General features: G+C 41.2%; 1 protein-coding gene across 1 annotated transcript; it reads right to left on the bottom strand.

The window, feature by feature from the left end:
* Positions 1-77: 77 nt before the first annotated feature.
* ccdc71 (coiled-coil domain containing 71) lies at positions 78-27636 on the bottom strand. The gene is made up of 2 exons (XM_084542508.1): positions 27530-27636; positions 78-3508 (listed from the first exon to the last, which is right to left on the bottom strand). The coding sequence occupies exon 2, from the start codon at positions 3496-3498 to the stop codon at positions 2419-2421; it is 1080 nt and encodes a 359-aa protein (XP_084398634.1). The 5' UTR covers positions 3499-3508; positions 27530-27636; the 3' UTR covers positions 78-2418.

Genomic DNA, 27636 nt, shown 5'->3' with positions numbered 1-27636 from the left:
TCCCAAATACAAGTAGTCTTCTATGTAATTTCCGCATTTTGGCACTTAAAGCCGCGGGCCAGATTAGATCCTTTGGCGGGCCGTATGTTTGACACCCCTGGAATACACGTTTCGCAAAAACATTAAAAAACAAACCAACAAACTGTGGATTGTTTTCAAATCGGTTTTATTGAACAAAAACGTTTTCAAAGATCATGTAGGAAATACAATATTATACAAGTGTTGCACAAACAAGACTAACAGAAAGAGGATCTAGAAAACGGGCATGAACATGACTGTGTGCAGAGACAGATTGGGGCGCATGGAAACAGACCTTTCCAAAACGTAAATGTCACCAGAGCAGAGAGGTGGAAATCTGTGAAACTGATCATCCACTGCTGATGTGGCTCAAACTGGTCTCATTGGTTCTGTTTTCCATGTGTCCCTTTACAGACTCACAGCATTTAAACATGAAACAGATGTTTTTGCAAATCCAGTTTTAAATTTGTTTATTTTTTCATAGTTTTGAAACACTGTCTTCCTTTACTATTGTGATAGTGGCTTCATTGTTTTACCTCAAGACATCTGGAGATCAAATCAGTCAATACTTATCCTTTTTTTTTTTATCCAAACAAAATAAAAATGCAGTTTCTTATTTTGAAAATTAACTTTCTCCACTGACTGTCTCGTCTCTGTTGTTAATTATCTTGAGATCAGAAAAAGCTGATGCGTAGACAACGAGCTAAGATGTTTAGTGACCATTTCTAAACATTGACGGTCAATAATACCAATGTAACATGGTTTTGCTGAGGAGACTGGATAGAAGTTTGTCAGGGATGATTACGTGAAAATAGATTCAGGTGGTACCTAACAGGAGAGACCTTTTGGAAACCACAGAAGACAACATGGCGTGCTCATGCTCATCCAAACCTGCAGGGAGCAGCAGCACCAACAATCCCTCACAGGAAGTCACTGTTCTTAATGCACTAATCTAAGCTAGACGGTCCACTAGCCTTTTTTTTTTTCCTCCATTCAGCACCAATATGGCAAAATTTGCACCTTTAGCAAAAACCAGTGTGGAATCAAAGAAATTCATAATTGTAATTCAAATATTTTCTAAACATCAGAGATGAAGGATCTTTGAATTCAGTAACAGGCAACCATCAAGATGCCACACTGTCAAAGTGAGTTTAATTTAATTGAGTAGTTCAAGAAACTATAAAGATTTTATGGGGGGGGGGGATTCAACTCATGACCTCAACAAAGCTGGTGAAGAAACAACAACAGCCTGCAGCTGAACAAATTCCACCAATCTATAAGTCAGCCAAACAAATGTGTCAAACCAGGACTGTTAACACCTGACATTTTTTTTATATTCTCTACAGGGAGAAAAAAAAATTATCTGACCAAACAAAAATATAAAAAAAATAAACCCCTATATTGAGTAGCATTAAACCAGCAGCGGATCCCAAGTACATGTATTTTACTTTTAGGTCCCACTGTGAAACATCTTGAGGTCCTGGAAGGTGGACCTGGGCCATAACACATAACAGTTGGATATTTATATTCTTGAAACATCTAAATGATTCTCATAACTAAAATTTGAAGATTTTAGTCTTCTTCCAGAAACATTTCACACTCACTAATTTCTGTAATACATCTTTTGCCATTTGATGAGTCAATGTACCTCTTTTGTGAAGGACTGTAGTTCTAATTTGTCTCTTTGTGGGTCACATGTTTGATTCTCTTCTGCACATGCTCTCAGAACCTTTTCTGATTTCCAGTGGAAAACCCAAATAATACCAAAAAAGGAAGACAAGCGGAACACCTTTTCCTCCTTGCATTTTGTTTTAGTTTTGCTGGAAACAACCAACTGCCACATCTGCTAGACACTGAAAACGCCAACTAGTCGTCACCCGGGTGTCCAATGGGATGCTGTTGTCCCAAAACAACACAAGACTGACAGTGCTGTTTTAAGTAAAAATACTTATATTTGCTATACTTCAAGTGGGTTTTAAATACTCCTTAAACAACTGCATCCCACACCTGCACTTTGTTAAGCAAAGAGGGAATTTTCTACCCCTTAGCGGACACAGTGGATGTTCTGTCCCACTGAGCATCTACACAAAGTAGAGTGATGTTGAAGTATTCCGTAGCATAAGCTAACATCGACAGTGATAATGTACCAGCATTTTGGCCAATAGTCATTTCCCAGACTGCTAAGAAAAGCAAAATCTAACCTCAAATGAATTTCATTTGAAGGTGCCTTGACAGGAACCAGAACTTCCATAATCAAAAGTAATTTCTATCTCCAGCGTGCACCGATCACAGGTAAGACGTCTGCTATAAACACAGGGATTCAGCCAGGTGGAAGATGATGAAATGTAATAGACTTAACATCTGCTAAAAGGAAACAATGTGTGAGTTTGGGAGGAGCGGTCACTTGTTCTGGTATCTGAAGTCTCTCAGCACATGGTTGAGAGGTTGGATCTGAATCACTGGAGAAAGATTGACCTGCAGGATCTTCTGTGCTTTCCTGCAGGCTTCGGCTACAGAGCGAGAGTCATCCACCTTTATTACTTTCCATCTAAAACCCTTCTTGTCCTTCCAGTTATTTCTCTGCCGGGTCTGGTTGTTCAGTTCCTTGGGGCCCTGAACATCTCTGTGGAGGCCGTTGCTCCTCCAGCCGTTGCTGGTCAACTCCGTGTGAGTCTGTGGGAATGCCCGGCCGTTAGCATAGAAGACCGGGGCAGAATCTCCGATGAGGGCGCCGTCGAATCGGACGGGGCAGGACAGGCTCTTCTGACTGAACAAGGCCACTGCTTTGGTGGGTGCCCCGCCACCATTCTGAGAAGGCTGCAAAGGTATTCCTGAAAGAGTTGGAGGGTGCTTTTGCTGTGAAAAATCAATGGATGGCTCCTCGACAGATGAGTCCCAGGTAGTGTGGATCTGGAGTCTGGCTGTGTGGAAGCCAGATAGACCTTCAATGTTGGTCAGTCTGAGGCACGGCTTCACATTCGCCTGCGACTGCACCTCCTCTACTGTGTGACTAGGTGTCCTGCTGCAGATGATGGTCCGATGGTCCACCAACAGCTCTGGAGGCCGTACTCCTTGAATCCTGGGGTTGCTCCTCTCAGAGGGGTTCCAGGATGGGTGCACTTCCCTCTTCTTGGGCAGATGTCTTTTGCCTCTCCTCTTGGCAGTGGGTTTGGTGCTCCTGCTGGCTGGCTTCAGCATGTCCTCAGTCAGGGGCTGGTTTAAGCAGGAGCGGTAGCCATACACGTCCTTGCTGCGCAGCACGGTGGGCTTGTGGCCCTCCTCACTTAGCTCTTGCAGGAAGGTGACAAGCTCCTCAGTGCTGGAAATGTCGTGGGACACTGGGCTAAGGATCTTCAGAGCGTCCAAGAGGACATTGTGTCCTGCTGATGAGATCCGCGACCAGGAGTGTACAGCCCTCCGCTCCTCATTGGTGAACGCCAATGGCCGACCGATCACGGGACCTCGTGTCGTGTCAGCCATGTTGCTAATCCTGTTGAAGAAAACGTAAAGCATTCAGTTAAAACTGAAATCACAGAAAGGAGCAACTCCATGATGACATTGGTTTTAGTCCTTATTGTTATTCAACCATTTATTTTACCTTATACTTTAACTCCTTTTATAGTCCCTATTTCAAAACAATAGGGAGAATTTAGCACCTTATGTAACATTCAAAGTTAAAGTTGCATTTATCTTGGTCCTCCCACACTGTGATGGGTTGCTGAGTAACTAAAATCTTTTTGGTAATAAATCACATTCACTATAAATTTATTGATGCCTCCCTGCAACTCAAACTCCAATGGTCATCGTCTTGGTGCTCATCGATAGCACCAAGACGGAGTCGAGAAAACTTACAGAGACCTTCAAAGATAAGCTAAGAAGTTATTAATGGGCGGAAATGATAAATGGACAAAGAATGAAATGTTTAAATTGTTATGAGGCTACACTGCATGACTGATCTACAACAACTAGAGGATGCAATTGTAACGGGAAGTAGTCAACATGATTAAACTAAATTAAACTAAACAACATTGGTAGCATGCTGCCATCTTAGCTCATGGGTGTATTGTTCAGTTTTTGGAAGAATTACAGTGCCACTTTAAAGTTATTGTGTCCTTCAGAATTTTTTTTAATTTCTGCATAAAAATAAGTCAAAATATTAGAATACTTTCTATATTTATATAAGTCCTGAAAGCAGACAAAGAGAACCCAATCGAAAGCATTAAACTGAATTATTTTACTTGTGCATTTATTTATTCAAGAAAATTCATCATTTGTTCATATCTGTGAATTGTTAAAGTAAGTGAGCCCTTGTTTTCAGTGTCTGCTTCGACCTCCTTGTGCAGCAAGAATGGCAACTAAACGTTTCCGGTAACTGCTGATCAGTCGTCTACAGCAGTTTGGAGGAATTTCAGTCCATTCCTCTGAACAGAACCACTTCAGTTCTCAGATGTTGGTGGGTTTCTTCTAACGAACTGTTTGCTTCAGGTCCTTCTACAACATTTCTATTGGATTAAAGTCAGGACTTTGACATGGACAGATGTCCTGACATTGTCTTTGATGACAAGTCGTCCTGGCTTAGATGCAAAACAGGGCCAAACAAGGACATTACCACCCCCACATTTCATGGATGGGATGAGGTTCCGATGCTGGACTGTAGTCTTGTGTCATCTCCAAACGTGACACTTCTCATTTAAATAAAACTATTCTACTTTGGTCTCATCTATCTACAAAACATTTTCCCAATAGTCTTCTGGCTTGTCTTTTTGGAGAGCAGTGCCTTTGTCCTCGTCACTCTGCTATGCACATCTCTGTTGCTTAGTGTTCTCCTGATGGTGGATTTATGAACATTAACATAAGCCAATGTGAGAGAGGCCTTTAGTTGCTTAGAAGTTACCCTGGGTTCCTTTATGACCTCTCAGACTATTATTCGTCTTTCTTCTGGAGTGATTTTTGTTGGTTGACCACTCCTGTGGACTGTAGATGTGTGGATTCCAAACTCTTTAGAGATGGTTTTGTAACCGTTTCCAGCCTGCAACAACGACTCTTTTTCTGAGCTCCTTTATCTGTGAAGATCAGACTGAGACAGATCCCTGATTTTTTTTTAATAAACGAGGAACTGAACAACACCCGAGTCTCATTACGCCGACTGGAAACACATCTGAACAGACGGAGTCCAATTTGAAATCAACTAATTTTTCCTGAATATACAATATAATATTTGTGTTTCATTTCTTTGATTGGGTTCTCTTTGTGAAAATTAAACGTAGAAAATTCTGAGGGGTGCAAAAAACATTTAAGAGACACTGTATTTGTAGGGCATTGTATAACAGTGGATATGAAATAAAGGAGACAATGGTTGTCAGTCTTTAACTTAAACTCTTAGGAGTAACTTGTGATGTTTTTAGGGATGTCCCTAAAAATTTGCTCAGTTCCACTGATTCCTGCTGTCGATTTGTTCTTGTGCATTACATGTGGTTTAAATCTGGTCATGTTATGACGTTGAGAAGGACTGAATGTTTGAAACAGACAACAAAAACAACTAGAAACACTGGATTTCATCTGATCAGACAATTTTCACATTCTTTTATATCTGGAGAGTGTTTAAGGAACATCTGCATTGTGTATATGAAAAAACAAACAAACCAAAAAAAATAGGTCAAATGTGGTTTTCAACAAACTCTACTATAATGCAGACCTCCTGACCTGCTTTGCTCCTCATTAAACATGGTCCAGAATAGCATTGTTCTGCTGCTGCACTCACTGTGAGATGTTTTGTTATAGAGTCATGAACTCAGTAAAAAAGCAAGACAGTGACACGGCAAATATAAAGAATCTTAACCCCGGCATCTGCTGAGAGAATGACCCCAGATGGCTCGTTACTGTAAGCTGACAAGCAGAAGCCACTGCGACGGCTTTTTCAGTTCTGCACCAGTTCTCCACATTTAATACCCTTCATCTAAACCAAGCCTCATTGGCTGCCATCTCAACCCTGGGATCTTCTTCCACCAAAAAATAGAGTAAAATCTTGACCCAGAAATCTGACAAGTCTTTTGGAAGAGAAACAGACCTTTTATCATCTTTATTTGCGACACAAAAAAACAATTAATTAGAAACTAGCTGGCCATCAGTAGGTAGAAATGTTGCTTTGACATTTTTGTGTTTGGAAAATGAGTCATTAATAATTAGCTAATAACTTATCAGACCAACATATTTATCTAGAGTCAAATGGTTTATCCTGTGTGCAGGTGGCCATTCTGGATCTTTACCATTAAGACTTGCATTGTCTCGTGTCATGTTTATACAGATGGCAATCAAAGGGCAGCTTTCATGCTAACTCTGCATCTACACATTCAGTTGTAGGTCTGGCTGCATGTTCAAGCCAACATCAGCAACTTTTCTCTTCCTCAGAGACACCTGTACTATGGCTGAGACTTGCCTCTGCTTGTTACCAGATAGTTACTCATCTTGATACTTCCTGTTTAATAAGTCAGACCTATAACATGGCCTGTTTCAAGGCAACATGTTATTCTGGCTGCACTACCTCAAGCACCATTAGTACCTTTGATATGCAAACATTAGTATACTAACAGGGCAGCAATATTTACAGATATAAATGAAGGACTGACATCTGCAATGTCTTCAGACCACTCGTTTGATCCAAACAATACAAAACACAAAGAGCCAGAGGTTATTTATCATTTCTATCTCATAAACCCCACAGATTGCAAGTCTAGAGCTATTCTAAACATTTTTTTTAATGACTCAATTTTCTAGGTAGTCAATGAATCATTTTATTTAAAGGTGCAGTAGGCAGGATTGCGAAGATCCAGGACTTAGCCAAAAAATTTGAACATCGACAACTTCTCAGTCCCTCCCCACTTTCCGCTAAAGCCCAAAAAGGTCTCGCAAGCCCCTCCCCCCACAAGGGAGAGCTGTGCACGATAGAGCGCGTGCATATTGGCCCTGGAATACTGTGCACGAGCAGAGAACCGAGAGAGAGCGAGTAAACAAACTAGCATGGAACACACCGACGTAACAACAACAAAATAGTTTTTATAATACCCTTCGTTATTGCTAAATAATTTTAGGTCAAAATATTTAGCAATAGTCAACTTTAGGACAAAACCAAGGTTAGGATGTTTCTGAAAGTAGCCTACATCGGTGATGTTTGCTATCAATAACAGTTGGAAGCATTCATTGTGGCGTTTTATTCCACAGTTTAGATTTATCAATTTGCTATGTGGTAGATATAGGACCGCTACCTGTTGATGTGGTTAGCCGTTTGAGAGTGAAGCTGAGGCACAGGGCTCGGAGGAGGATTACGTCCCGGCTCCTTCTACACGCCCGCGGCCAAGTGGTGCGAGGTGGTGGAGGGAGGGGAGGGCGCTATGAAATGCGTGTCCATGAGCAGTGATTGACACTCTGTTAGACACACCCCTGGACGTGATTGGTGCATCTGAATGTGGAGCGGTGGATGTCTTGCAAATCGCGCTACAGGCTCTAGGTGGGGCCAGAGGAGCCGATTTTTTTTTTTAAATGACCTGCTTTATGCAATTATACTTGAACATAGGGTCAGTTTCAGCAAATATGACAGAAAGTTAGTTTTATAAAACTTGCCTACTGCACCTTTAACCACTACATAATAAAGAATCCCTATTAAACTTTTATTCAAACATAGTATTGAAGAAACCCTTTCAAACCTATACTTTCACCTAATGACACTATTCATCACTGAAGCTAAGATTTATGCAGTGCAAATTTAATGAGAAACTACCTTGTTTACTACTTTCTGTTATTAATTAGTGAAGACAGCGCTGATTTTAATTGGAAATGAGGCTGTATTATTTATCTGCAAAAGAGTGTTTTTTTAGCGAAACAAGTTAGTACTAAATGATGGCAAACATCCACATTGCACAATTTACAAAATTCTGTCAAACTGGCTTCCTTTTCCAGAGTACTTCCACACAGCAGACATGTTTAGTCACATAATTTAGGTTCTTCTTCGATTTTTGGCAGCTTTGACACTAGGCAACTGCCACTAAAAAAGAAGTAGTAGTTGTCATCTAATCAACAAAGAAGACATTTTGACGCTACATGGACGTGGTTTCGGTTTATGGAAGACCCTAAAATAAATAACTATAAAAGATCTGGCTTGGCTGCAGCCCGATATTGATCCGATCATTTTAGAGATGCCTGGATCGGCCACGAAACAGGACCATATACGCACAGAAACAAACTGCTCCCAACAAATACACTGGAAAGCAGCATTGTCATGCTAGCCATTAGCTTCTGCTCAAAACAGTCTTTTTTGAACCCTGCCTGGAAATTATCGCTACGTTTTTCAGACATGAACTTAACAATCAGAGATGCACAGTAATAGCCCAAATACTGACTCTGCTTTCTCGTTGTTCTGAGGTTGGAAAGTTAAAAGTTATTCTCTGTTGAGGTGCTTGCATATAGCGGCTGTGCTACAGTTGTGGGATGTTTCATTTTTAAGAATCGTCCCACTTATTGAGAACCTGTTCCTGCAGAATTTCTACACTTTTATGTTTACATATATTTATACATTACGGTATTCCCATTGATGGGGATTAAAACTGGTTCAAAATAACTACGTCAGAAGGGTCCTTTATGTGTTATTTCCTCAGTCTATCTACAGTAACAGTACGGCTGCATCCATTTCAAATCACTAAGTTTGTCCCCACTTTATTCTCCGTGTTTAATGGATGCAGGATTCTAATCCTGCATTTCATTCACCAGGGGCAAAAGGCTATCTAACAGCAAACATCAGACCTAATTGAATCAATGAGATATTTCCTCTGAAGGCTCAACCAAGGTCAAGGAAACTAATCAGCTTCCTGTGTAATCAATAAAGCTGGTTATCGTCGCCGATTTCCTGAAACATGCTTGACAATAAAGTCTTTTCTGATATGATCCTGAATCGATTTAAGTCGACTCCATAACCAATATTACTATTATTGTTACCAATACAAATTTTACCGTCATATGAAAGAGATTCTCAGAGAAATAATGCTGTAAAATGTAAAAAGAACCCTCTGACATGGTTCAAAAACCTCTATATTAATTCGTTTTTTTATGTAACATGACCAACAAGCAAGGCTGGGTAATTCTGCATTTTCATTTTTTTCCCCCCTCAACTATATGCCTAAATTCTAAAATCAAGATTAATGCTCTCTGTTGTCACCCAAACTCCAACTACTTCTCTGTGTCGCAGTTTTCTGAGCCGAGTCGTCGGTATGTCTGAGTTATTCTAGACCACAGCAAGTTGAAGGAATGTCAGTCGCTGAAGACCACAAAATAAAACCAAATGAAGATTGTTGCATTACCTGGTGCTACGTAAATGGTCTTAGATTCAGCCATAGAGCCATCAACTATGAAGCCATTAGCAGCACTGTAAAACAGCAGCAAAGGGAAATGATGAAAACCTACAGTCTGGGTTAAATGTCCCATAGGAGTACCACTGAACCTGCAGATGTTAATTAGGTGACTGGTAGAAAAGTCCTCAGCTACATGATCACAGCATTCACCTAGTGGCAATTGGTAATTTTCCACCTCAGACATTAAATTACAAAAAACAAAACAAAAAACAAAGCTGACAAGGATGAGTTGGTACTGGTCTCTATTGGGTGACAAACTGCTAATTAGTTTAACAGTTTAAACGGTGCAAAAGACAATTTATGCTGCAGTAACAGAGCTGAACAAGGAGCTCTCTGGACATTTAAAAATTAATACAAACAGACCCAATCATCAGAAGCTGCAACATCACCAAGTAACTGCTGTTGCCGGAGAAAGAAGGATTTGAATTAGTTCTCTTCATTACACTCTTTCTCCACCTGGTATTAAGATGTGATCTGTATCCAGAGGACGACATTTGAGCACAGCTCTGTGCATAAACACCTGGTATTAATAATAATATTATAATAATATTCTCCATGGTGCCCATACTGGGTCTCAAAATGCAAATTAGACAGACAACACTGGACTAGTCAGCAAAATTTATTGGACAAATTAACTTAATTGCCGTTTTAATGCAGACTCTTATTTATGACGTGCATCAATCTCCTTCTGTTCGCTGAAAACTGTGTCCTCCGCCACTGAAAAATATCCTTTCTGTGGAAACTGGGCACTTATGAGTGGTTTGGAAGCCATAATATTTAGGATTTCACATTTCAGTGAAGTAAGTACAAATTTTGGCCAGAGGTTTTAGCTAATGTTACCACTGTTGGGCCACGGAAATCTACAGATGCATTCATTGATTTTGTGGTATTACAGCGATATGTTACGGTAAAGTTATTTTACTTTGACAGTCACACTTCCTGTAGCTGTAACCTGATCTGATAACACCTGGACTGCCCCCTGACCCAGAGAGATAAAAACCACAGCGCAGATCCTTTCAGCAGCGACGTGAGAGCCTGCCAATTACCAGGTGATTGTGAACGCACGATTAATGGAGTGCAACAAGCTGCAGATATGACGCAGCGTCTACCTGCTTTATGGTTTATTAGTTTTACCAAGTAAAGGAGCAACGACTGGAATTAGGGCGGGTTGCTAACTCTGCTAGACAACAAAGAAGCAACCAATTTCCTCCAACATGCATCTCTACAACACAAAACAGATAAACTACACCCTTCACCAGACCACACCTCATTCACAGCAACAGACGTGATCCAGCTAAAGGAGCAACACACACCAATGAACTCTTCTGACAGATTTGTTAACCAACTAGGCAGAGATAGCTTAGATAGTGACTGTGTACAGTATAAACAATCTGCTTAACTACGGTCTCTATGCATGTGGTTATTTGGTTTAGCCTCTAAGTATTATTGGTGTGATTTTTTATAGTTACGTTCTGGGTAAGTAACTGCACCACACCGCTTAGTTGATGAGTGAGTTGAGTTTCACGCTGACACAAAGTCTAGCATGTAAACTAACCAGGACCTTAATGATCAAAGACACAACCAGACATGAGCAAGGTTAAATCCCCCACTTAGCAGACTTCTTTGTCCTACACCCTTTGTTCATGTCCTGCACATGGAACCTAAAAGCAGGACAAAGGCAGAACACACACAAACACACCTCTCTCCATCTACTGAATAAATGCTTCTGAATATACACTGCCTGGCCAAAAAACTGATGCAATCAGTAGCTTCTCATTTCTTTAACAACCATGTCTAAAGACACATCCCGTGGTCGTGGAAAAGATGTTAGTCTGTTCGAGAAGGGTCAAATCATTGGCATGCATCAAGCAGAGAAAGCATCTAAGGATATTGTAGAAACTACTAAAACTGGGTTAAGAACTGTCCAACGCATTATTTAAAACTGGAAGGATAGTGGGGAACCATCATCTTCAAGGAAGAAATGTGGTCGGAAAAAAATCCTGATTGATCCTGATCGGTGCTCACTTAAAGATTTGGTGAAATCAAATCAAAGAAAAACAACAGTAGAACTCAGGGCTATGTTTAATTGTGTAAGAAGTAAGAGCATTTCCACACGTACAGTGTGAAGGGAACTCAAGGGATTGGGACTGAACAGCTGTGTAGCCTTAAGAAAACCATTAATCAGTGAGGCTAACCGGGAAAAAAGGCTTCAATTTGCTAGGGAGCATAAAGATTGGACTCTGGAGCAATGGAAGAAGGTCATGTGGTCTGATGATCCCAGAGTTAGTGATAGGCGCATGAGGGTAAGAAGAGAGGCAGATGAAGTGATGCACCCATCATGCCTAGTGCCTACTGTACAAACCTATGGGGGCAGTGCTATGATCTGGGGTTGCTGCAGTTGGTCAGGTCTAGGTTCAGCAACATTATGTGCCCAAAGAATGAGGTCAGCTGACCACCACTACCAAGTTCAGGGAGCATGAGACATCATTTTCACACATGGATTGGCCACCTGTAATTCTTAAGAAATTAGTAATTTTTATTTTTATAACAATTGATTTGATTAGAAATTATTTCTAATAATCATATTCGTTCCTACAAAGCGCAACACCACACCCTCAATTAAAAAAGATGTCCAGCCCACAATAATGGGTTTGACAGAACATAACTATTTATAAAAAGCTATGCGATAATCCTAAAACATAGGATAATCAAGCATTGTGGACACTAGAGATGGGCGATATGGACTAAAAAATGTATCCCGATAATTTCTGCTATTTATCACGGTAACGATTAGGGCTGAAACGATTCGTCGAGTTACTCGATTAACTCGATTACAAAAATTGCTCGAGGCAAAAACTCTGCCTCGAAGCCTCGTTAAATTCCTATGACGCGCACTATACGCGCAGGGATCTGATTGTTCCACACGGACCGTTGTTTTGGAAGCACCTATGCAAGCACACCACTAGCGCGTGATACATTTTGAATTTAGTTGGCGCGATGGCGGAGAGTAAAGATGCCCATAAACGGCAAAAAATGTCTAAAGTTTGGGATCATTATATTCTAAAAAAGGAAGAGAACAAAGTGCAGTGTAAATACTGCAAAGTAGACCTGGCGTACCACAGCAGTTGATCGAGCATCTAAACAGAAAACATCCACATGCTGTTTCATAAGCGTCGCTGAAACAAGGTAACGTAACCTAAACCTATACATTAATGTTCGCTGATTTTAATCGCATACTGTATGTAGCGATGTCATGATGCGGTTTGACTAGATATGATGGCAATCGGGACGACCGGGCCGGCCGAAGGATTTACGCAGCGGGTCACAAATTGAGCGGCCTGAGCTTATCAGAATCATTGACGTTACTAAATTCTCCGCGAATAGCGGCCAAATACTCCCATATACTCCCCTATTATCACAAATTGAGCGGCCGCGAGGCGAACGCGACCGGCCTGAGTTTATCAGAATCATTGACGTTACTAAATTCTCTGCACCCTCATCTCTCTCACTCTTCCTCACGCACAGCACGCGTTCACAAACAAACACACAGGTTGCTAGGTTACCATAGCCAATAGGCTCACCCCAGAAATTATGTATTATTTGTTAGTAGCCTAATGGTAAATGCTGCAGGTGTAGAAATCTACATAAAACGGATATTTACTTTGATGTCAGGGCTAGATTACAGCATGAAACTTGTTGTGCATATTAATAAATTAAATGGCTTTTTGTTTTACAGTAAGTTCGCTTAACAGTATTGTTATGTAATCCTAATTGTTGGCAATGGCACTTTTAATGGGTAAATTGCAATACATGGGCTTAGTTTTGGAGCCAAATGTTGGAGTTGGAGTTCTCTGTTTTTTTGAGAAATAAAAGGCAAATGCTTGATCATTTTACAGCCACATAATTTTCGTTATGCATCATTTGTTTTGGTTGTTTAAAAACGTAAAAAAAATATCCGATTAATCGATTAATCGATCGATAAAGTGCTAGATTTATCGATTACAAAAAGAATCGATAGCTGCAGCCCTAGTAACGATAAAAATGACGATAAATAAACACCATTTTAGCCTAATCCTTTTGACTGTAGTGCATTGGCAAGTTTCGTCTAAGTCGTTTTTTGTTTTTTTTGTTTTTTTATGTTTTTTTTTTACCAGAGGCTTTGGATGGAGTCGACGCTGCTTATTGCTGCTTATTTTCTTCATATTCTGGTTTGAGCTGTGTTTTAGTGGCGTTACTGTCCTTTGTATGCACTATTTGTTTGCAAACCTTGCATGTTGTAAATTGCTGCTCCGCATCAGACTTTTAAAACCAAACCAGTTGAAGATAATGTAGGTGGAGCCTCGTCTAGGAACGAGCTCCTCGCTGCCCGGCGTATCTGCTCCACCTTCCGCCATTGTCAATTTGTCAATATTCCACACGTGTTGGGCTGCGAGCGTGTCGCGCACATATATACGTCATCAATGGAAATTTATCGTTTTTATCGCAGGATGACATATTCTTACCGTGGGGAATGTTTTTGACGATATATCGTAGACGATGAAATATCGCACATCCCTAGACGACACACATAATTGCATTATTGTTTCTTTCAGTTGGTGAAAATTTTCCTCTGGGCATTTACTGCAGGAATGGTACAGAATTAACAAAGTTGGTTACATGCATTTGTCCTGAATTGTTCAGTATACTACCTACTGAATAAATGTATTTAGTTCGGCAACAAAACCACGTCCATTTAATCAATGACACAAATAACTTTTCAATGAGATTTATGTGAGTATGTTGGTGTTACAAATTCTCTGCCTCAATGGAGGCTGCCATTGCCAAGCATTTGGAATACAAGACAGAAAAAGCCACAACACAATATTTCCATCTGTAACCTTTCAAAAGGTGCACTGATAAAATCTGAAGTACATTGGGTTAATTCTCTAGGAGGAGTTTGTTACAGTCCAACAAAATTGGCAAAATAGGCAGGTTTTTGAATATTTTTCACTTCATGTGCATTGAGCCATTACTGAACATTACAATAGCCCTGCAATAGACTGGTGTCCTGTCAAGGGTTTACCCCGCCTGTTGCCCAATGATAGCTGGGATAGGCTTTGATAACTTTTTATTACTAGGAGAGGGCAGAGAAAATTTGAGGCGGTTTTAGGAGTAGTTAGTTAAAGTATAACATATGCAAATCAGCACTTCGATTAAAGCAAAATGGGGCTGACCGCCTGTTGGTTTTGGGGTTAGGGTCGTTGAGGAGTTTTCTCATCTTGGCATGATATAAGCGTGCACCAAATTCCATGACCTTGGTGAAACGTAGTTCAAGGGCTGATTTTAGGGGATGCAGGTGGAATGTTTTTTTGCCTTTTTCACAAACGCATTTCTGAGACACTGGGCATTCATCAACACCAAGTTTGCAAACTTGCATACAGAATTGTGTACTTGTCTGAAACTGAAGTTCAGATTGGAGGACAGAATTTTGGTCATTCTGTAACTGGATAAGCAGAGTACTTGATGATGCCCAAAATACATTGGGATACCTGACTTTCATAAGTCTGCATAAGTTACCTCCCGATTTGTCCTCAATAAAACCGGCAAGGCAAGAACACATCCGGGCATTTGGACTATACTTACTTTGAAATGGAGCACATGGGCACTGACTCCTTTCAAGACCACCACAGCACAAGAACCAACAAGTAAGCATATTGGTAAACGCCAATCATATTCACTAGACTTGTGGTCAAAAACACGTTTTGTGAGGTCGCTGTAACCTTAACCTTTGACCAATAAAATCAGTTTATCCTTAAATCACAGTGGGCATGGTTTCTTGTATTACTGAACTCTACTTCTGGAAATCCATGGGGATTGTCTAGATGATGCTTAAAGTCTGCTGCTTTCCAAAATTGCATTTTTTAATTGTAGTGTAACACTGAACAAGAACACTATAAACAGCCAAAATATTTATTTTATGAAGTGGAGAAAGAAGCAGCAATCAAGTGGAGAGCAAAAAAGGAATGATGCCTTTGCTCAAACTGCTCTTCGATGACAACAAAAACTTGGTGGCATGGTGTGTTGTTTCTTGGATGCTTACACCAGTCCCACCTGATCTATCTGATTATGTGCCCTAAAAGGTGTATAATGAATATGGGTTATTTTGCTTTATTTTAGGGTGGAGTTTCGCCTACAAAATTCACATCGAACGTTTGGAATTGCAGCTCTCTAATATGCAGTCTACATTTCGGAGCACCAAAAGACAGTTACCCCAATTCTTTGTTATTGTGATTGTTATTTCTGGGTATCGGTTCAGGAATTAAAAGTAAAAGTTCTGGAGTTGATTCAGAACATATATTTGGAAACTGTTACAGTGAGCCTGCTACATCATCGGTCAAGGAGCGCTAAATGCAAAAATAAAACGCATTCATCATGAGATGCCAGGGACCTTAAGGGTGACCAAAACAACACTTGGCAATGAAGGCCCTGGTAACTTTGACAATATAGTTAGCTAATCAGAGCAAGCAGACACAAATGCCTGCAACTGGTCAATTACAGTGGGGAAAATAAGTATTTGACACACCGCAGATTTTGCAAGTTTCCCCACTTACAAAGAATGGAGAGTTCTGTAATTTTCATCGTATGTACACGTCAACTGTGAGAGACGATCTAAAAAAAATAATAATCAGAAAATCACATTGTATGATTTTTAAATACTTATTTCGTGCAATAAAATACAAAGTAAGTATCTGATCACCTACCAACCAGCATGAATTCTGGGTCTCACAGACCTGTTGGTTAGTCTTTAAGAAGCCCTCCTATCCTCCACTCGTAACCTGTATTAATTGCACCTGTTTAACTCGTTACCCGTATAAAAGACACCTGTTCACACACTCAAACAATCAGACTCCAACCTCTTCACCATGGGCAAGACCAAAGAGCTGTCTAAGGACACCAAGGACAAAATTGTAGACCTGCACAAGGTTGGGATGGGCTACAGGACAATAGGCAAGCGCTTGGCAACAACTTTAGAAAATGGGAGAAACTCAAGATGACTGTCAATCTCCCTCGGACTGGGGCTCCAAGCAAGATCTTGCCTCAATAATCATGAGAAAGCTGAGGGATCAATCCAAAACTACACAGGAGCTGGGACCACAGTCTCAAAAGTTACCATTAGTAATACACTACGGTGTCATGGATTAAAATCCTGCAGCGCGCACAAGGTCCCCCTGCTCAAGCCAGTACATGTTCAGGCCTGTCTGGAGTCAATGACCGTCTGGATGATCCAGAGGACGCATGGAAGAAGGTCATGTGGTCAGGTGAGACCAAAACAGAACTTTTTGGTATAAACTCCACTTGTCGTGTTTGGAGGAAGAATAAGGCTGAGTATAATCCCAAGAACACCATCCCAACTGTGAAGCAGTGGGGTGGAAACATCATGCTTTGGGGGTGCTTTTCTGCAAAGGGGACAGGACAACTGCACCATATTAAGGAGAGGATGGATGGGGCCATGTATCGCAAGATTTTGGGCAACAACCTCCTTCCCTCAGTAAGAGCATTGAAGATGGGTCGAGGCTGGGTCTTCCAGCGTGACAATGACCCGAAACACACAGCCAGGGCATGTAAGGAGCGGCTCCGTAACAAGCATTTCAAGGTCCTGGAGTGGCCTAGCCAATCTCCGGACCTGAATCCAATAGAAAATCTTTGGAGGGAGCTGAAACTCTGTGTTGTCTAGCGACAGCCCTGATACCTGAAAGATCTGAAGATCTGTGGGGACAGTGTGTGCAAACCTGGTCAAGAACTACTTCCCACTGTGTTAATAAAAGCCCCTAATTATGATGCTATCCCAATAATTAAAAAGTACTTATACAGTATATGGAATGTCTGCACATAAAATTACAGCATGAGTTTAGTATCACTCTTTAAATAGCCCTAAATACCATAATAGGGCGGATGTTGGATTTAGCTACAAACAGCAGCAGCGTGTGCAGTTCATGTACATGAATATGAATACTAAACAACAGGCTGTTTAGACGTGGTATTATATTGACAAATATCGGCAAATGTTATTTATAGTAAACTGTTGACTTTCCATCTAACTTTGCTAGCTAGCGCTTATAAAATTAAGCTAGATCACGTTACATCTGGAGTCGTTTCCTCCAGGTTTTGAAATTACTCTCTTTAAATAATTGTAACTTTCCATGGTCTAAATAAATCAAGAGCACAAACTTCATGTTTTAAAAAGTGGCAACAGCGTCAATTTTTATTAGAGAACACAAATTGCTTCACATGCTACGTCAGTTGTCCGAGCTGTTTTCTCTGTCATGTTAAATCCAGTACAGAGCAGGTAAGCGACGGGTGTTTGTGAAGAGTCTGGGGTAGGGAGCTTTGAAGAGGGGAGAGAGGGAGCAACACTTTTGGGAGGCAATGGGAAAAATAACGTAAGCACAATGTCGTTTGAAACAGGAAAAAATGTTTCCAATTTGTTATGAGACCATGGCGGAGCAAATTGGACACTGGCGGGCAGCCATAGCATTAACATTTTAAGGGAAATCCTGCACACGAGGGATGTGCGATATTTTATCGTTTATGATATATCGTCAAAAACATTCGCCACGGTAAGAATATGTCATCCCGCGATAAAAACGATAAATTCCCATTGATGACGTATATATGTGCGCGACACACTCGTAGCCCAACTAGGGGTGGGCGATATGGACAATGTGTTTTTAAAAGTCTGAGTTACTTAATCACTGATAATAATAATGGGCACAATGTTGACTGAAAACAGTTCTTATTTATTTTCTTTAAGTATTCAAGTAAAAACAATTCAGACAAAATACAAAATACCAATTGAACTAGTGTAAGAACATTGACCTCTGAGTAAACATGACTTTTATGAGACCTTATAGCAATTAAAGAGAGTAAAATCAACGTCTATCATTTATTTTGAAGTTTCATTTCCGTCATGACCGTGGATAACCTCGTTCACTTTAAAGTAGCGGCTGCACGCTAGCTAACACCCGTTAGCTTCCAAGCTAGCGCTAGCTGACACAACATGGAGCGATCAGTTTGTATGTTCGCCCACATCAATGCCGAGACAAAGGATTATCTAGAGTATGCGGGAGAGGCCTGTGATAACGGCCGGGCCTCGGGATGCAAACAGCTCAGCTGACAAAAAGCAGTCGGGAGACAGCGGTGCGCCCTGCCGCTCCACTCCCCTCACTCACATTCCCCGCGGTAACCATGCCTGTGAGAGAGATGATGACGTGTAGGCCCACTACAGCAATCACGTGACGCCCTGCTGCAGCCAAGGGCTTCTGCTGCACGCACCTCTGAATGGGTGGAGTTTTAATGCGTGTTTTGGAGTGTTTTTTTCGGACTAATTTAAATACTCGATAATGTGAATTTGCACATCGTTAACACAACAATCACGATATTATCGCAGACGATATATATCGCCCACCCCTAAGCCCAACACGTATGGAATATTGACAAATTGACGATGGCGGAAGGCGGAGCAGATACGCCCATAGACATATATACATAGACGCCTCATTGAGCGGGTTGGCCCGTTGTTGCGATACGTCAACGTCGCTGCGATAAGTCAACGTCGCTGCGATAAGTCCATATTGGAGGAGGCAGCTCTATCCCTAGAACCAATATGAGTGAATGGAGTGAACTTTATTAAGCGTTCTACAAAGTGCTGTAAGTTAATGCCTTTCATTTACATATTCACGCACGAACGTATATATTCAGGAAACTGATACCAACCAAAAACAACGTCTGATTACATTCTGAGTAGTTAATGTTACAGACGTTGTTTTTGGTTCCTTACGCTCTGTGTGAATGTGCAAATGCTTATAGTACTTTGTAGAAGACGCTTAACAAAGTTCATTCCATTGACTCGTATTAGTTCGCGGGACAGATCCAATATGGCGGCGACGCTGACGTACGGTCCAGCGCTCAATGAGGGGTCTATGTATATATGTCTATGGATACGCCGGGTAGCGAGGAGCTCGTTCCTAAACGAGGCTCCACCTCCATTATGTGGAACTGGTTTGGTTTTAAAAAGTCTGATGCGGAGCAGCAAATAACAAAATGCAAGGTTTGCAAACAAATTGCATAAAAAGGACAGTAACACCACTAATTTGTTCCGCCACCTCAAACACAAGCACAAACCACAATATGAAGAATGCCAGAAAATGCGCAAGGATGCAGAAGCACCGTTGACTTCATCCAAAGAGTCCGGTAAAAAAAAAAAACAACTCAGATAAAACTTGCCGATGCATTATAGTCAAAAAGATTAGGCTGAGTTGGTGTTTATTTATCGTCATTTTTATCGTTACCGTGATAAATACCAGAAATTATCGGGATAAATTTTTTAGTCCATATCGCCCATCCCTACTGCACACACATCAAAATGGTATTTGTTACCACAAGCACAAAAGAGACCACCATTTTATACTGTAAGTGTACTTCACTGGATGCTAGGGATGTCCCTATCAGTAACGAGAGATCAGTAGCCGATCCAGGCTTTTTTTTTTTTAATAAATGATTTGATCCGTATTGGGCTTCATGTTTATTTTAGGTCTGCAATAAACCAACACCACATTCCTGTAGCATTAAAACCTCTTTGTTCACTTCTGTTTTAATGGTGGATGGCTAGCGTAGAAGCTGGAAAAAAAACGAAGACGACGACGACGACGACTTCTTCAGCTGCTTTAGTGGCAGTTGGCTAGCATCAAAGCTGCCAAAAATCCAAGAAGAACCAACAAAATCACATAACTAAACTTGTCTGGTGTGTGGAAGCACTTTACTCTGCAATATGAAGTCGGTCAGACTTTGTAAATTATGCAATGTGGATGTTTGGCGAGGTGGTAATAACAGATCGTTATGCAGTTACGTTTTTTTGTATTTCAGTCTTCTTAAAAGCTCAGTTGTGATGAGTATCTTGACATTTCATTGTATCATGCCTACAATGACAATAAAGGTGTTTCTTTCTCATTTCTAATAGCCCTATTTATTGGGCATACAGTTTTATGGTGAAACTAGGAGAAAAGAAGGACGATAAGAAAAGCCTTTATGAATCTCCAGGGTAGGACATATAGTTTATTTAAGGTCGGGATTCGGATCAGCCAAACTGAATATTAAAAAATCACTATCTTGTTGTCCTCACTTGAGCATTCCCACTCGGCCCCCACGCTTACAAAATCTCACACACAACAGCATAAAACTCAATAATTTCACATGTGTCTTTTTTTATAACTGAAGGAATAATTTGCCCACTTGGAAGAATTAGCAGCAAGGCTGATTGCTGGCACCCCAAGACACCAGCAATGGCTGTGCAGCTAATTTTGGCATGGTGGCCAAATTGCATTACTGCAACTACTGCTCATCATGAGAGACACTGCAAATGTAAAATGGTGGATACATAATAGTCCAAAGACTTTAATCTGTTATTTTACTTATCACTGTATTGCAAACGATTTCTGCTGAAGCCAGGCTTACTTTTAGGGCACAGCAAGCTTGCATCTGAGGTACCAGACTGTGCCTCTTTGCCATGTATAAAAAGGAGCCAATTAGGGCTGGGCGATAAAATGATAACGATATATGTCGCAATAGACATGTGATCGATATCAATAGAAAATACGTTCGATAGAATGTTCGATAATTTCACTTGAACTCCGTTAGAGAAAAATAGGAAGAAAACCCCGACCCAGAACTGCAAGTCATTCTGGGGGATGTAGGCAGAGGAAGGGCTTCAGCCTCTCGACCTATCACGGCCCAGCTAAGCCAGGTTGGTGGCATCAACAACAACAACAACAACAACAACAAAAAAAAAAAAGAATGGCGTGGAGTGAAAGGGGAATATTTGTGCGACAGCGCAAGAGGAAATTGTAGATAAAAAAGGAAAGGTCACGTCACCAGTTTGGCAATATTTTGGTTATTTTAAGTCAGACAACAGTCAGACCGATGATGTCTGCCAACTTGATGGCGAGTGAGCATATTAATTGGCTCGTCTCTCTTGATTAGAAGTAAGAGTCGGTTAAGTTTCGTTTATCTGCCGGCCGAGTGAGTGGCTGCTGACTCATGGTTAAGCAGGGAACCACGAGCAGCGGTTATGGGTCGGTAAAGTTTCGTTTTTCTGCGTATTGTAAGTGAGTGAGTGTCTGAGTGCCTTAGTTTGCTAGTGGTCAAGTCGGGTAGTACGTTTTGTTTCTCTGCCGATTGAGATGTAAGATGTTTGAATGGTGCCGTTTATATCAATCAAACGTGGTAGGACTCAACTGAGCCGGTTAAATAGGCGTCTAGATTCATGATTCTTGAGTCGTCTTTGATGGCTGGTTATATGAACCGAATCTTTTTTTCCACCGTTACTGAATATTAATTAAAAACTAATGAAAATTGAATGATATTGAATATGTCATTGTTATCATGTTTAAAAAATTAAAGTGACGGGTAAAAATGGGTCACAACAGGATTTTTTTGACCCCGTCAGTCAAAATGACAGACAACGAAAAAGTCTAGCGCAACCTCTGATCAAGAGGTACACGGCAGCAGTGCCGTACGACAAAACATCAAAGCGATATAAAGAAATAACGGATGCAGTTCAGCATAGTTGAGAAGTCTGGGTAGTTAAAAAAACGAATCAATAATTATCAATATCGACTGATATAAAACACTTATATCGCGATACATTTTTCAGCCATATTGCCCAGCCCTAGAGCCAATATAAATTCTTTGAATAACGAATTCCTGGTACCGGTGCAATAATACTTGGTCGCAAATCCTTTGCAGTCAATTACAGCCTGAAGTCTGGAACGCATAGACATCACCAGACGCTGGGTTTCATCCCTGGTGATGCTCTGCCAGGCCTCTACTGTAACCGTCTTCAGTTCCTGCTTGTTCTTGGGGGATTTTCCCTTCAGTTTTGTCTTCAGCAAGTGAAATGCATGCTCAATCGGATTCAGGTCAGGTGATTGACTTGGCCATTGCATAACATTCCACTTCTTTGCCTCTTTGGTTGCTTTCGCAGTATGCTTCGGGTCATTGTCCATCTGCACTGTCAAGTGCCGTCCAATGAGTTCTGAAGCATTTGGCTGAATATGAGCAAATAATATTGCCCGAAACACTTCAGAATTCATCCTGCTGCTTTTGTCAGCAGTTACATCATCAATAAATGCAAGGGAACCAGTTCCATTGGCAGCCATACATGCTCACGCCATGACACTACCACCACCATGCTTCACTGATGAGGTGGTATGCTTTGGATCATGAGCAGTTCCTTTCCTTCTCCATACTCTTCTCTTCCCATCACTCTGGTACAAGTTGATCTTTGTCTCATCTTTCCATAGGATGTTGTTTGTTCCAGAACTGTGAAGGCTTTTTTAGATGTTGTCTGGCAAACTCTAATCTGGCCTTCCTGTTTTTGAGGCTCACCAATGGTTTACATCTTGTGGTGAACCCTCTGTATTCACTCTGGTGAATTCTTCTCTTGATTGTTGACTTTGACACACATACACCTACCTCCTGGAGAGCGTTCTTGATCTGGCCAACTGTTGTGAAGGGTGTTTTCTTCACCAGGGAAAGAATTCTTCGGTCATCCACCACAGTTGTTTTCCGTGGTCTTCCGGGTCTTTTTGTGTTGCTGAGCTCACCGGTGCGTTCTTTTTTTTTTAAGAATGTTCCAAACAGTTGATTTGGCCACACCTAATGTTTTTGCCATCTCTCTGATGGGTTTGTTTTGATTTTTCAGCCTAATGATGGCTTTTTTCACTGACAGTGACAGCTCTTTGGATCTCATATTGAGAACTGACAGCAACAGATTCCAAATACAAATAGCACACTTGAAATTAACTCTAGACCTTTATTCTGCTCCTTGTAAATGGGATAATGAGGGAATAACACACATCTGGCCATGGAACAGCTGAGCAGCCAAATGTCCCATTACTTTTGGTACCTTAAAAAGCGGGATGCACATATAGAAACTGTTGTAATTCCTACACCGTTCACCTGATTTGGATGTAAATGCCCTAAAATTAAAGCTGAAAGTCTGCAGTTAAAGCACATCTTGTTCGTTTCATTTCAAATCCATTGTGGTGGTGTATAGAGCCAAAAAGATTAGAATTGTGTCGATGTCCCAATATTTATGGCCCTGACTGCATGAATATTACTATCAACTAGATGATCGCAAGTGATCATAAAAGGGGTCCATGCTGTGGCGAAGTCATCCCTGAGCGGGACGCAGAGACATAAGCGGTTGGGACGCGGCCTGAAAGGAGGCAAAGTGTCTGCGGAAGAATCTTTTGGCTGACAGATGAATGAGAGTCAGGTGAGTCGGAAGCAACGAAATTGGTGGGCTTGTATGCTGTCTTCCACAGCTGCCATTGCCTCAGTCTGCCACTAGAGGGAGTCATAGGCTAAAGCAGATGGGAAAAGACCTGACAGGAGGTCAAGTGTGACTAGGGGAAAGCTGGGTCTGCCAACTGAGTAGGAGACTCAAATATTTATACGTCACCAGTAGCGCCCCCTACAGACCGTACTGCACGAAACTTAGTGGGCTTGTAAGGAGTCATCCACAGATTATTACACCCAAATTTCAAACAGTTTACGGTGGTGGTTTGCGAGATATAAACATGTAGTGGTTGTAGCGCCCCCTACAGCCCGAATTTCGCAACAAAATCAATAGGGATCCTGCAACTTCCTTGCATGGACCCCTAAAAACATCTGTATTTAACTGTATCCATACAAAAAAGTGCGGTGTCCGGTGCTTGCGAAAGACGGACTTTAGCAGTTTGCGGCAGTAGGTCTTAGTAGGCCCAAAAGTAAACGTTGCTTTCAACTCAGGGCAAGCGCTTGCTCATGTTAAAGCCAGATAATTATATTTAACAGCTTCCACGATTTTGGCCTCTGTAGCTAGCACTGTCAAGACTGCTGCGATTCCATTAAAAGGAAGCTTTAACACCAGTGTAAATGACAAAAAACTATATCAGCACCGCAAGATTACAAGTTAAACAAATAAAACAAAAGCAACTAACAAAAGAGGTAGACTGTTCGTAATTTTAATAACATGAACAAAGAAACCAAAATGGTGTCAAGAGTTTGTCAGAAATTGCAACCATGCTAAAATGCGTATGCAAATGTTGACCATAAAGCAGCTCACGAGCACCCCATTGCCGAACGCGCAAATAGGACTCAGTAGTGGCTTTTAACTCGGGCCAAGCGCACATGGACGTAAGAGCCACATGAGTACTTTCAATGGCTTTCACAATTTTGGTTTGGTAGTTTGCACTAAGAAGATCACGGCGATTGCATTAGAAAGAAGCACTTACACCAGTGTAAATGACAAAAATGTCTTAAAGCAAAACACCTCCCTACGTCAGTAGCACAAGATTACAAGTTAAACTAACAAAACAGGTAAACTGAAAGAAAGAAAATGGTGTCAGTAGTTTGTCAAAAATTAGGTCAGTGACGCTAAAAAAACAGACTAGCCAATGACTAGCTCATGTGTCACCCTTTTTGAACGCGCCAATAGAACTCAGTCTAATTTCATGAACACTGCTTTCAACTTGGGCCAACAGCAGCAAAACAGTGCATGTTGGTTGCAAGAACATACAACAAAGGAATAGAGTGATTGCTAGGATTTCATTCAAAAGAAGGGCTAACACCAGTATAAATAACAATAATTACTTAGGGTAAAGCACCTCTCTAAATTGGCGCTACAATATTTCAGGTCAAACTAACAAATGCAATTAACAAAGCTGTAAACTGTTGTTTATTTAGTGAAAAGAACAAAGAAACCAAAATAGTATCAATAGTTTATCGAAAACTGCGGCGGTAACGTTAAAAACAGACTAATGTAATTGTCTTTATATAGCGTCAATAATACAAATTGTAGGGCTGCAACAACGAATCGATAAAATCGATAAAATTCGATTATTAAAAGAGTTGGCAACGAATTTCATTATCGATTCGTTGTGTCGCACGATTATTATGCCACGGAGATGTTTGTTGTATAAAAAAAAATTGAGTTGAGCGCGGACCGGACGTACGAAAGACATCGGAGAGACCGTTGTTTTGAAACATAGCGGAGGCGGAGAAATCAGTACAACCTAAGTCATCCAAGGTGCAATACGCCGAAATTAAACTACAAATGAGACCTGGAAGTGGAATCCAGTGTTCAGCCTGGTTTGTAATGTGTTGCTGCACCGGGTATGGTACGGTCGTACGGCGCAGGCGAAGCGGGGAGATTTTTTTTGGTCACGTAGCGTTTGTTAGCGATATGTATTTATGCCTTTTGGATTCGAGACTTCTTCTGTCACATGAACCTCGTTGTCAACTTGGGAAATGGGCAAGATGTAAGTTTAATGATTGCTGGCTTTGTAACGTGAAGTTGGAGAGAAGCTTAGCCACGTTTGCTAGTAGTATGCTTCAACATGAAGTAGCAAGGCGTCTCACGGCATATTACAAAATATAATAACAGATAATAAAACGTTCGTGGCTTGTAGCCTTCACCAGCGTCCACATAACGGAGATGGAGGAAGTCAAAAAAAAGAGACGAATGCAACAAGAGTGACACCTGCTGAACTAAGCGATGAAAACAAAGGAGGCGCCGCTGTGTGGCGTAAACTGGTACTGCTCCATGTAAAACACTGGCTGTTACAGCTTGAATGAAGTGATTTCGTTGATTAGCTGAAACATGCTGAACAATCCTTATGAGGCGAAATGCAGACTCTACCGATTTTTTTTAAAATGATTGAATGAATAATTTTTTAAATGATTACTGTAACAGCTCAGAGATGTTCAAGGAGCAACCTGTTTATGCACTTTCTGCTCTGTGAGCTCTGTTTTTGAATGAAGGGTTGGAACTTAATGCTTTTTTTTTGTCCGATTCATTGATTAATCGAAAAAATAATCGACAGATTAATCGATTATTAAAATAATCGTTAGTTGCAGCCCTAACAAATTGTCTCAAGACGCTTTACAAAATCTAGTCTGAAACCCGGCACGAATCCCCCAAAGCAAGCATGAAGGCGATGGTGGCACGGGAAAACTCCCTTTTAACAGAAGAAACCTTCAGCAGATCCCAGCTCATATACAGGGACCATCTGCTTGAGGCCGACCAGGTACAGACAGGAAAAAAAGAGAGAAGAGAGTAGCAGATAAATATACATGTATAAAGCATACATGTAGAATCTCAATCTGATCATGATACAAAACTTACTAGGCAAACATACTAGGCAATAACTAACTATGCTAACCTTGATCATTATGTAGCTCATGAGCGCCCCCTTTTTGGATGCGCCAATAGGACTCAGTCTAATTTAGTGAAAGCTGCTTTCAACTTGGGCAAATCACACATTGCCCTAAAAGCCTGATAATTAAATTTAATCACTTCCCCGATTCTAACCTCTGTAGCTAGCACTGTCAAGGTGTTATCTCCTAGTAAGCAGCAAAATGGTGTGTGTTGGTTGCAAGAACATACCGCACAAAGGAACCAAGTGATTGCTGCGATTCCATTAAACAGAAGTGATTACACCAGTACAAGAGACTAAAATGAAATGAAATAAAGCACCTCTCCATACCAGCGCTACAAGATTACAAGCTAAACTAACAAAAGCAACTAACAAATGAGGTACACTGATGTTTCTTTTACTGAAAAGAACAAAGAACTCAAAATGGTTTCAATAGTCTGTCAAAAAAATGTGACAGTAACGCTAAAAACAGACTAGCCAATAAGTAACTATGCTACGATGCGTACGCAAACGTTGACCGCAAAGCAGCTCACAAGCGCCCCCTTTTCCAACGCGCCAACAGGACCCAGTCTAATTTAGTGGACGTTGCTTTCAACTCGGGCCAAGAGCACGTTAGCATAGAAGCCACAGAGAAGCTCCATTACAACTTTAAGAGGTTTCATGAAAGACGTCGCCATTTTTCACAAGGACTTATGAACTGCCAGCTATCTTTTCTTCTGTCTGAGCAGCTACGAGTTGTTGAGGCTCCCTCGGCCCCCCGCGGCCGGCCTGGCCTCAGCTCGCCCAGACACTCGCCACAACCCGGGTCGGAACGTAAAGGTTAGCGACAGAAATTAAAGCGCTCGGAGGGTGGGGGGGGAGCGGCAGCGGGATTACCTTTTAACGAGGGTGTCTCGGCATCCTCCGGTTGCCGCTGCGCCGACGCTCCACGGTAAAATGGCTGCAACAACAGCGGTGTGGATGACAGACCAGGGAAGAGAGGC

Source organism: Chelon labrosus (assembly GCF_963514085.1).
Source record: "Chelon labrosus genome assembly, chromosome: 4".
Taxonomy (NCBI): domain Eukaryota; kingdom Metazoa; phylum Chordata; class Actinopteri; order Mugiliformes; family Mugilidae; genus Chelon; species Chelon labrosus.
Note: the sequence above shows the minus strand (reverse complement) of the source record. Positions and strands in the feature narration are given on the sequence as shown.

What these genes read in the sequence shown, in the direction of transcription:
- ccdc71 (XM_084542508.1), bottom strand. Translation starts at nt 3,498, where the DNA reads ATGGCTGACACGACACGAGGTCCCGTGATCGGTCGGCCATTGGCGTTC.